The sequence below is a fragment of the Sinohyriopsis cumingii genome, chromosome 6 (assembly GCF_028554795.1).
Source record: "Sinohyriopsis cumingii isolate HCF-2022 chromosome 6, ASM2855479v2, whole genome shotgun sequence".
Lineage (NCBI taxonomy): Eukaryota > Metazoa > Mollusca > Bivalvia > Unionida > Unionidae > Sinohyriopsis > Sinohyriopsis cumingii.
Window position 1 is genome coordinate 159,421,235 of NC_142966.1, and position 12,750 is coordinate 159,433,984.

At 33.7% G+C, this 12,750-nt stretch overlaps 1 protein-coding gene across 12 annotated transcripts in view; it reads right to left on the reverse strand.

The window, feature by feature from the left end:
• Positions 1-12,750, reverse strand: part of LOC149798383 (zeta-sarcoglycan-like) — a 32,395-nt gene that overhangs the window by 17,774 nt on the left and 1,871 nt on the right. For 6 of the 12 annotated variants that reach the window (XR_016422006.1, XR_016422004.1, XR_016422005.1 and 3 more), the window contains exons 2-6: positions 10,528-10,661; positions 7,951-8,133; positions 6,074-6,181; positions 2,051-2,138; positions 11-130 (exon numbers count right to left, since the gene is read on the reverse strand). Coding sequence is in view for 9 of the 12 variants with exons in the window: in XM_089963561.1 (XP_089819687.1) it covers positions 11-130; positions 2,051-2,138; positions 6,074-6,181; positions 7,951-8,127 (493 nt within the window). In the remaining 3 variants the exon portion in view is untranslated. Of the gene's footprint in view, positions 1-10; positions 131-2,050; positions 2,139-6,073; positions 6,182-7,950; positions 8,134-10,396; positions 10,662-12,750 lie in introns of all 12 variants that reach the window. The other 6 variants (XM_089963562.1, XM_089963563.1, XM_089963564.1 and 3 more) reach the window with 4 other exon arrangements.

A 12,750-nucleotide genomic window follows, 5' to 3' on the forward strand; every position in this document is an offset into this window, starting at 1 on the left:
AGATTGTAACCTGTATATACAACTTCATCAGTATGGTACTGCACCTCAGTATCAGATACAAGGAGTTTCCTTTTTCCGTCCTTGTCTTGTACCTCAAAGGACCCACATGTGGCAATGATTCCATCTTTACCTGGAAGCAGTAAGTGAGTTAACATATACTTTCTATTTACAATGATGAGTATGCCTGAGCTAGCATGTTAAATGCTCACATGAAAAATTTAACTAAATTCATTAGAAAATTGTTGATTCCATGACTGCTCATGGAAAAGTGACTCCTATGTCATTTTAAGCTTTCTCTGTTCTGAATGTCAAGGCCTTGACCTGTGACCTTTTGGCTAATTAACCAAAAGTCTTTTCCCATTTCCACAGAAACTGAATGGTTCAGCATAATAACATTTTAGTATTATCCAAATTATCAAGTTTCAAGTTTTTAGACAATTTAAACAAAAATAAGCATCTAAATTAAATTTTGTAAAACATATATACCTCCCATTACAGACAAAAAGGTTTAAGCTCAAAGAGCTCAAAATTTACCAGAACAGGGGAAAACTGCTTTAATGGCTTGAAATTCTTATTTAACCCTTTACTTCATAGAGCATAGTTATAAAGTGCAGTGCGCTATAAATAGAACACCTGTTACCTAGTCGACTCCATATGCATAGGACTGCCTGTTAACTGTTAAGCAATGTAGTGTATGTTAAGTTTAACAGCAATTTTAACCATTTTACATTATTTGTACACATCTATTATATGTGGAATACTTTAAGAGTAAAGTTCAACTGTTATAGCTGTGTAATTATTTTTCATGGAAGAACTTTTTATGTGCTTTAAAATCTTGAAAGAACTCATTCACTGTCATGTCAGTGAGGCTGGGTGACCAACCGTAGCTGCTATTTCTCAAACTCGAAATTTACAAGTTTTTCATCTGCATCTACATCACTAAGTCATCTGAATTTGATAATTTATAAAAACTAATTGCTGCCTACATCAATATCAGAACTTTTACTTAAGTTAATGAATCTTTCATAGTTGTGATTCTAATCATGAAAACTTCGTAAGTACTGAATGAAATCCACGACTGCCATTTTGGAGAGAGGAGATTATGATCCAGTTACTTTAGATAGCAGATATCGACTAGTGCATAAACAGTGACCACATGATCTGACGTAATTGTCATTCGCAGAAATGAATGTAGTATTTAATGGGGAGGGGGTGTCCCCAAAGGTTGCACTACGAAAACCAGCTCAAAATAGCTGATGTTTACAGCAGGCGTCAAAAGGCGCATCCATGCGAATGGAGTAGAGGCGTCAAAAGGCGCTTCCATGCGAATGGAGTAGAGGCATCCAAAGTCGCTTGCATGAGGTACAGGGTTAATCATCTATATATGTGCATAAATATGCATACCAAATTTTGTTTGTCTACATCAAATAGTTTTAATAGGACAGTGCTAACTAACTTCCCATGACAGTCAAAAGGATAGACAGACAGAACAAGTGAGGGTACAAATTTTTTATTTACTGTATGTCACTTGTACAATAATTTCCTACAATGTATGCCAACTGATCTAGACAGCCCAGGTGATACTATCCAGGTGACCACCAAAATGGAGGAAAGTAAAGAATATCAACCTTGCGTTAAGCGGCTACAAAATCCTAACACATGTCAGCTTCAAAGATTACCAATGGAACTGCACAGTGAGCCTTGTTACCAATGCCAGTTACAGGTCTCAAGATATCCATTGTTGCTATGAGGAGATCCAGTTGATCAATTTCAAAATAATTTTAACAAAAATGTTTGATTCTAGATGAAAAGAAATTGCTGGTTGCTATCTAGCACCATGTACTATGTTTTCTACAGATAATAAGCATTACATATCAAACAAGTATATCAAAATATCTTATAAATTCTGTCAATCATAGCAGCATACACTTTAAAATTATTAATATCATAGAGGATGGAGTCATGTTTTTATAATTTTCATTAGAAATTACATTAAAAAAACAATTTAAAAAAAGAAGACATCAATGATACATCCTATCCAAATACTTACCTATATGTAATGAAGTTTGTTTCATGTCTGAATCTGGAATTCCTTGTAGTCTTACATCTCTGCTTGACACTAACTGTAAATCTTTATTCTGCAATGAAAGCACAACATTTACAATACAAAGAGTGCTTTTGTTATAAAAAGTATTGCATTTTGTGTACAATTCATAAAGTTTACACCTTTAATATTTTAAGTTTTTATTTTTAATAGAACAAATTATATGATGGACTGAAGAATGACAGAACAAACAAACCTAAACAACTCAAACAAAAACAAAAATGAACCCAAACCAACGATACAGAAGGAGATATTCTGCAAAAACTGAGCCAAACTATATGAATTGTTCTTGAAAGATATCAATGTGCAATAAATCAAACTTACTCTTTACTGAAAAAGGATAGGTTTCATATATGCAAGTTATAAATAAGTTAAATATAAGATAACTTACTGTAAATGCTCCCTTGTAAGTTGAGACAAACTGCAAACAATAAAGATCCTGATCTGCCATAGCATAATGCGCCTCCAGATCAGAGTTTATGTTGTTTGTTCTACTACACCTAACAGATATCCAGTTCTGCTGGTGTATTATGTGATGTCAGATCTAGGTCTGTGCAGTTTGCAGTTGGTCTCAACTTATATGCAAGTACATGTATATATGGTAAGTAATAAATGAAACTTACACCTAATTGCAATGTTTATAAGCTTGGAGTAACTTTTGCCAATTTACTAAATTTACTAACTGAGCCCTTGGCTAAAATAGTGTTAACACTCATGTGAAACAATCATCAAAGACACTGGAGTTTATTGAAAACTGTATCAATATTTTGTTGTAACTTCTTTGTTTCTTTGAACCAGTCAATACATTTAACGCCAATTGATAGACTAAATAATGTTTTATAAATGCATGTAATCTGCAGCTACAAATGCATTCCACCGAGCATCTGCTTGTGACATAACATAGTTTAATGACAGTGATGTCAAAATATCTGTGAAGGAGAACAATTCTGTTACCAGTTGAAGATACTATAAAATCTGGGTAATCTTAGGGAACTCTCTGATCTCAAGGCTGACTTGAATGAAGTTTACAGATGTAATTCTTTGTCATATTCTACAATTCTGAGGTGATTTCATCACTTTTAATGATGGTCTTGAATCACTGGAAAATGACCGACTTTCTGTAAGACATTTCTCTGTATAATACAGGTGGTTGCTAAGGAGGCAATAAATGGTAATTAATTTGTCACCTGTTTTAAATATACTGATAAATCATTGGACAATCAGAAAGGCTTGTGCAAGACGGGTTCCACATTAAAAGTGAATACAATGTGGCATTTAATATTTGGATACCAGTAATCAAACTTAGAAAGTGTAACAGATGCATTGGAAGTAGTTTGAGATGCACAGGAAGTACATTGAGTCGATACACTGATATATTGTTTATTAATAAATATCTTTGTTGTAATAGTCAGAACTTCTCAAATATCTTTTGTATAAGACCTACTGATTTTCTGCTTCTTTCCATGTAGATGTTAATCATGTCATTTTTGGCAATATTCTATGTTGGGTGAACCAATCAATGCCTACTTCAGATTTCTGGATGTCATGTGCATGCAAGGAACACTGTCAGACAGCTGATATGGAATTATCTTGGACAAGTGCTTCATATCAAAGTTGATACAATTTCAACCACAGGCATTATGAATTTATTTTCAAATAATACATTATCTTTACAATAGTGTTAAAATTAGGACATTTCCCAGTATGCAATCACTAAAGAAGCAAATGCTGCATGTGTATCTACTAGGCTATACAAAATGAATGGTATTGGGTGTATCTACTAGGCCATGCAAGATGAATGGCATTGGGTTTATCTGCTAGGCCATGCAAGATGAATGGTATTGGGTGTACCTACTAGGCCATGCAAGATGAATTGTATTAGGTGTATCTACTAGGCCATGCAAGTTGAATGGTATTGGGTGTATCTACTAGACCATGCAAGATGAATGGTATTGGGTGTATCTACTAGACCATGCAAGATGAATGGTATTGGGTGTATCTACTAGACCATGCAAGATGAATGGTATTGGGTGTATCTACTAGGCCATGCAAGATGAATGATATTGGGTGCATCTACTAGACCATGCAAGATGAATGACTGTGGGTATATTTGCAAGACCATTCCAGATGAATGGTTGTGTGTGTATCTACTAGACCATTTAAGATGAATGGTTGTGGGTGTATCTACTAGGCCATGCAAGATGAATGGTATTGGGTGTATCTGCTAGGCCATGCAAGATGAATGGTATTGGGTGTATCTACTAGGCCATTCCAGATGAATGGTATTGGGTGTATCTACCAGGCCATGCAAGATGAATGGTTGTAGGTGCATCTACTAGGCCAAGCAAGATGAATGGTTGTGGGTGTATCTACTAGGCCATGCAAGATGAATGGTTGTGGGTGTATCTACTAGGCCATGCAAGATGAATGGGTGTGGGTGTATCTACTAGGACATGCAAGATGAATGGGTGTGGGAGTATCTACTAGGCCAAGCAAGATGAACGGTTGCAGATATATCTTCTAGGCCATGCAAGATGAATGGTATTGGGTGTATCTACTAGACCGTTCAAGATGAATGGTATTGGGTGTATTTACTAGGCCATGCAAGATGAATGGTATTGGGTGTATCTACTAGGCCATGCAAGATGAATGGTTGCTGGTGTATCTACTAGGCCATGCAAGATGAATGGTATTGGGTGTATCCACTAGACCATGCAAGATGAATGGTTGTGGGTGTATCTACTAGACCATGCAAGATGAATGGTTGTGGGTGTATCTACTAGACCATGCAAGATGAATGGTTGTGGGTGTATCTACTAGACCATGCAAGATGAATGGTTGTGGGTGTATCTACTAGACCATGCAAGATGAATGGTTGTGGGTGTATCTACTAGACCATGCAAGATGAATGGTTGTGGGTGTATCTACTAGACCATGCAAGATGAATGGTTGTGGGTGTAGACTGCTAAGGCTCTATAAGATGAATGAATGGCTGTTAGTGCAAAACTATGCACATATCAACTTTAACTGACATCTAATAAACAAGAAATAGTGAAAACACAGTGAATATATATTTACTAATTAATCTGCTGTGTAACCATTTGTTGGTACATACATGTACAAGAAAATCTATATAGTATTTGATAAGTTTCTGTGACAAGATTTTCAAGAAAGTCATCATGGCAGCCATACTATCTGTACAACTGGCACCATTTTCATTTAGGACCAACTAGGTATCATAAAAAGTCTACAGGTGAAAATCCCATCCTGATACAGCCATCCATTTGTGATGAGTAGAGATAAAAATGATAGCCACCATGGTGGCCATATCGGAGGTTAGTTAGTTTAATTTAGGCCACAATAATATCTCATCTGATGAAAACTCCATGTTAAAATGACATTTTATTTAAATGGAGTAACAAAAGTAAGATTTTCAAGCTGGCCACATACACTGAATATACATCAGATCAGAACTATTTTAATTTAGTACCAACAAAACAATCTAGAAAGTCTTTCATTGAAAATCCCATGTTGATATGATTAATCATTCAGGAGAAGAAGGTAGTGATAACAAGATTTTCAAGATGGCAACTGTGGCTGTTATGTAAGACATGTGATCAGCACTAGTCTCATTATGGATAAGATAGACATCATAAAATGTTTTCTGGTGAAAACACCACGTCATCATGACTTTACATTCAGAAGGAGAACTAGTGATAACAAGATGGTCAAGGATTTAACAAAAAAGGATGACATACTGGCAATATATTTTTTGATATGTTGCAATGTTTTTTTTTGTCTTTTTTCCAAGTAGGCTTAAAATGTTAAAATTTTACAACATCCTAAACTGATGAATATTTTGGCAGGTTTGAATAAAAAGGTCCTGACTTCTGAGTGCCACTTATATTGTTCCCTTTTTTCTGTAACTTTATATGCACAAGCCATGAGATGGGGATCAAATCCTCTTACCCCTTTAGATGATATTTTAGATGTATACAAGGTTTTGACTATTTCAGCATCTCCATCCAATACTAGTCCTTTTTCTGTCATTCTCATCTTGCCCAACTGAAATCCCTCCTGGAAAAGACATCAATTAAATGCATCTTGTTAGATATGTACAATTAGGCAAGTGATAAGATAAATATGTTCCACATCAAAGGTTACTTAATGAATTCACGATAGTCTAAAAACATATACTTTTACTGTTTGTAGGCTGAAAGCAAAACAATATAAGGTCATGCTAAATTGTTGACCAGTCTGCAGATTTCAGTAATTTACTGACTACTAAAACCTGCTGATGAAGTACTAAAATACTGACCTGCTGACCATGGTAAAAAATATCTATTCTTTTGCATTCATTTGCAGAGTTTCTTTTATAAAAGTGATGACTTGGCCATTTTCTCATTGTCTATCAAGGGAGGTAATAAAATATTGATAAAATGACTGAATGTCATGACCCTTTTAGGTAAATACAACTTCCAGAACGTGCTGACTATTCCATACAAACCTTATTAAGTGCTTGCTCAGCAGCAAATCTGGATTCATGATGACAATAGTTGAGAATGCAGTGGTACTTTCACATGATGACACAAGCTAATTAACTGATTAATTTTCTTCAGTCAATCACAATAAATAAAAGGTCATAACATCAATGTGACATCCAGGTATAGGATTAGATAAAAAAAATTTAATCACACACTGCAGACAAACCCTAAGGTTTTCAGTTTTGGCTTGTGTGTGAAATATTTTTCAAAATCTGCTGTTATAAATCTTAAAATAACTTGCAAATTCTAATCAAATGCACACATTATGGGATTTTCTGGTTACTTATTTTGTTTTTCTATTTATATGTAGTGTTCCAGAACTGTGTCACTTCCACATGCTGACAGATTTTATTAGTACAAACAATATGGAGTTGTACTTAATTATTGCCATGTGCTATCAATAAAGAATAGTTACCCTATGTGATATTTAAAACTACTATCTTGAGGAATTAACCAGTTGGGCTTGGCTCTGCTGTTTGCAGTTGTAATTTTAGTGTACCTATGTGTCAAACGTCATGTGACATTGTAAGATCTAATATCCATTAATATTAAAATCAGTTACATGAATATTTATGTAGGACAATGGATATTATAATTATCATGCATCAATGAAAGTTGCTAGTGCCATCTTCTGTTTGTCTTAACCAAACTTGGAGTCTTTCTGATGCAGTAGTTAATGTTTCTGGATCTGATTGCTTGCGAGTTATCAAAGATCAAAGTGTGTGTGTGTGTGTGTGTGTGTGTGTGTGTGTGATTTGAACACAGCTTTAACAATTTATCAACGATCAAAGAGTGTGTGTGTGTGTGTGTGTGTGTGTGTGTGTGTGTGTGTGTGTGTGATTTGAACACAGCTTTAACAATTTTTCAGTCATATTGCTACAATGTCTGCAGTGTAGCAATTTATATTGATGTCTAGCATTCTGGCATCATGCTGCAGACATATAGCACCATGTCCCATCCAGTCAAATTATGATGACACCAGGCTGACCATTCCTAACACTAACCTCCTAATGCTGAGTGCCAAGTGAGGCAGCTGCAAGTAGCTTTAAAAAAAAAAATCTTTGGTATGACTTCACTGGGGTTTGAACCCGCAAACTCCTGAATTCAAGGTGGAAGCTCTAACCACTTAGGCCACACAATGATCACTGGTTTAACAACATAAACAACAACAGCAAGTGCTGAAATGTTAAATAGTATACTAAACAAATGTTAACTGCAGAAAAACTCCAGAAATTTCTTATTTAGAAAAATTAATAGCAGTCTGTTTCTGAAAGCCAAATTCTAATGAGCAACGTCACTTACAATAGAAAAATTGAAGACCCTGAGAATCCAGATGGTAAGTGCAAGGTTCATGACGACCACAATCAGAATAAAAAGAATCCAGATGTAAAGGCAGCGCTTTCGCCAGCCATAGATTCCAGCTGGCTGGTACCTCACCTCCGTAAAGTCAGCACTAGATCCACGTCCACCTCTTCCCATTGTCTACTGTCAATACATAAATATATTGAAATCATCATACAATGTGTAATTCCACTGAAACAATAAGCAAATCTGGACTAATTTATAAATCAGAGAAGAGTGCCTTTTACATGAGAAAACATGCTGAAAAATTTAAACACTGAGTACTCTGAACAGAAAGAGCAACCATGTTGGAAGTGAAATTTTTGAATGGATATCGATCCCATAATTCTGGTTGAATTATAGTTCCCTGGGTTTCCCCTAAACAGTGTTATAGCAGATAAGTCACAGAGATTTACAATTAGGCCACCACCTTTGTATAGCATTTGTTATATATAAATGAGTGTTTTGACAAGGAGAGCATAAAGGTAAGTGCCTGTACAACTGCAGTCACTGTCAAGACAGCTGGCACTGTAAAATCCAGCAAAATTTAGTTTGTTACTGGTGTCACATCTTCCTATGGATGTTTTCACTTAGATTTACTGAATAAACATAGAGTTTTAACATTTACCAAAATTGTGATGACAATTAAGCAACAGTCTGCACAAGTAATACATTCAATGCATTATATTACTAAAAATGTTCTGCATTTGACCCAAAAATTTATTTGGCTTTTAAATTATATAAACATTACATTAATTCATACAAAAATAAGATAAAATAAATAGGATAAAATAAAACAAATGACATATTCAAGTGTCGCATCAGTATAGAGCTTTGGGTACTATCAAAGAGAGCAATTTTGTTCATTTTAGATACTGAATTTTGTCCTTAAATTTTAAAAGAGAATTTTATGCAGGTTATGGAAATATTACTTACCCTTCAAGGTAAAATAAATAAGACTTGACTTAAAAAAGATATGTATAAAATGGAGCAATTGATATCTATTTTTTGACAGCTGTAACTGAAAAGCCATTCAAGTTATTTAATAATAATAATAATAATAATAATAATAATAATAATGATGAGGACTTTTATATAGCGCCTAATCTTTAGAAGCTCTAGTGTTTTACAACATTAGAAAACAGCTATACTATAAAAAACATATAATGATATGATTATAAAAAACAAACACCGTGAAATTAGAAAACATAAAAACATGTTGAAAATATTTAAGGAAGGAAACATTATTAGGTCTTTAAGTTTGTTCTTGCAGTTGAAACAGGTGAGTTTTAAAAGCACTCTTATAAGACAGAATTACATGCTCGTGTTTAGACCTTGGGTATGGTCATTAAAATTAAAATTAGCCTTATAAGGAATTGTTGTGCAGTTTAAACAAAACTTATTCGGCTTTTAAATTATACTAGATAAGAAAAGATTTAATAGAAGATGAAAATATACATAAAACAGAGCAATTAGAATGTATCCAAAACTTGCAAGGGAAACATTATTTAAGTTGTTTCAAAGATAGCATTTTGTGCTGATATTTAGACCCAATATTATGCCTTAGATTCTGCCCTTAAATTAAAAATAGTCATTAGATAAAAGTCATAAATTTTATATGAAACCAAAAATTACTTAATTTGATAAAATTTGAAAAACAAAATGCATAAAAAAGGTCATAGTTTGCATCATTTTGCAAAAAATGCAAGAAATGTATTTAAGCCACATATAAAATTGTGCTTTATTTAAATTGTTATGCCATGTTAACAGTCTTTTCATTTTAAACTATTGTTTGAAAATCTGTGTAGTTTATAGGAATATTAATTTACTTTCAATAATAACAGATATGATCAATTTAATTCATGCATGAAATGATATATACTACAGGCAACACAGATGTTAGCACCCCCATCTGAATGTCACAGTCACACCCACCCCTTGGATTCATTACTTGCATAATCAATCCTTTTCTGACAAAATGACAACAGTTTTAATTTCTGTACTAAATATCAGTGATATGTGTTATAAAAACATGATTAAACTTTAATTTTTCTGCAAAATATAAATTTCCCTGCTAAACATCAATGATATATCCTATAAAATAACATGATTAAACTTTAATTTTCCCTACTAAATATCAATGATATGTGTCATAAAAAACATGAATAAACTTTAATTTCCCTGCAAAATATAAATTTCCCTGCTGAATATTAATGATATATCCTATAAAATACCATGATTAAACTTTAATTTTCCCTACTAAATATCAATGATATGTGCCATAAAAAAAAACATGTTTAAACTTTGATTTCATTGCCAAATTTCAACGATATGTCCCATGAAATAACATGATTAAACTTCATTTCATGTTGGAATATGAAAACAAGTGTTCTTGTGTCAGACTCACTTATTTTATGCTATCAATTAATCACACACTGCCATGTAATTTAACAAGAGTCATTGATTTCTCAGCCAGTTGCCAGTCTCTATCCTCTATATGTCTTTGCCTTTCATTATGAACCAACATACATTCCATACCTTACTCGTGTGGATGTAATTTCAGATCTAATAATCCTGTTTTAGCTTAAAATCCTCCACGATGTTGAGAAGTAAATCCAAAGTGTTCACTGTCACATGATGACTAAAACCATCACATGAAAACTTGAAGCTTGCTGCATTGAAAAAAAAACAGAAGTTACTGCAAATCAAAGTATATTATCATCATTAAAGTTTACAGAATTCAGAAAATTCTCATTTATAATGTTTGCAGTTTGCTTATAGGTAATGCAAACATTACATAAGTATGTTGCCATTCATGAAAAAGAAATATTAAAAACAATGAGAATTTAATGAAATTTCTTTGTGATTTTCTAATAACTGATGCAGCATGAAAATGGTACAAATCTGTGGAATCATTATTACTGAATCATGCAATATAACTCACTAGTGTATTGCATATTTCATTTCAGGATCCAAATACCTTTTTAACAAATTATCATTGTATAATGTAATGGTGGCCCATTTATCCAGTTTAGTAGATATATAACAAAAATACCAAGGCAGCAGAAAAACTTCAATTTGTATTCAAGACCCTGTTGGGTAAAATATTAAAATGGTTGTGTAGCTGTATTCAGCTATATAAATAATGGATATGTAGCAGAAGGTAAGGTGGATACACATAACATACCATATGTACTTGCTTATAAGTCAAGTCAAATTGCAAACAACAAATTTTCCTGATCTGCTGTAGTATAATATGCCTGCAGATCAGGGTCTATCTTGTCTTTTCCATTGATTACTTCTAACAAACTGCACAGACCCAGATCTGTTGGTGCATTATGTAATGGCAGATCTAGGTCTGTGCAGTTTGCAGTTAGACTTTGTCTTATAAGTGAGTATATATGGTAAGGCTGAAAGGTCAAAACCTTTATGTCCATCTGTCTGAGACAGACAAACTAGGTTAAATTCCTGATAGCTGTATTTTGTGTATCATTTGTATCGCTTCCCATATTATGCAGATATTTTCCATTGAAAACCAGTTGCAATGAAATCATTTCTACTTTGACATATCTGTCTTACTGACACTCATGGGGGAGGTATTGTTGTATACATTAGGGAAGATATAAATGCAGACAGGCGACTTGACTTGGAGTCACATGAAATTGAAAGTTCTGGGCGGAAATTTCTCAAAATAATGCAAAATCATTCCTAGTTGGTTTTATTTATAGGCCACCTTCCTCCAAAGCAATTTGGAATGATAACGTTTTGAAACAAATGGAAAATGTTCTTGCACTGGAAAGAAACATATACTCGGTGATATAAATAAGGACCTCTCAATACTCAAATAAGGAACAACTGGATGGAATTTATTGAATCATTAGGCCTAGTCCAGCTGGTAAATGAGCCCACAAGGGTAACAGAAAAATCAAGCACTCTCATTGATCACATTTATACCAACCTATCAGACAATGTGGCTTGTGTTAATGTACCAAATGTTGGTCTTAGTGACCACTATCCTACTTTTTTGACAAGAAAGGTTAAATGCAAGAGAAATAAGAAAAATACACACAAAACAATCACTTACAGACTGTTTAAAAATTTGAATGAAGAACAATTTCTCAATGACCTATATAAAGTTCCATGGAATATTATCCAAAATTTGGATGGCATAGATGAAGCTCTGAGAGAGTGGACTGACTTATTTAATGATGTAGTCTCAAGCATGCACCATTGAAAGTACATCAGTAAGGAATGAAATCCAACCTAACTGGCTCACTACTGAAATCCTAGATGCTATGAAAACACGAGACCAATTCAAGGCTATGGGAAACCATGCACAATATAAAGTATGGAGAAATAAAATAATAAGTATGATTAAAAAGCTATAAAAAAAATTATTATCAATCATTGCTTGAAAACAAAAAGAGCAACACAAACTCCATTTGGAAAGTCTTCAATAAACTCACTGGAGGAATTATAACACAAAGATCAGAAAAATAAAATTCACTCACTCCTGGTAAATGACACCATAGTCACTGATGACACTGACATTGCCAATGTTTTCAGTGATTTTTTCACCAACATTACCACAAAATTAAAAGAACCAGTGATAGAAAACAGCTTTATTTAACTGAAAAAGTTCTGCAGCAGCAAAATCCCTAAGGAGATATGTTTCTCTATCCCACCAGTATCAAAAACTTTGTTAACAAATGTCTTAGTGAACTTGATACCAAGAAAGCTACAGAACTTTATCAGATTGGT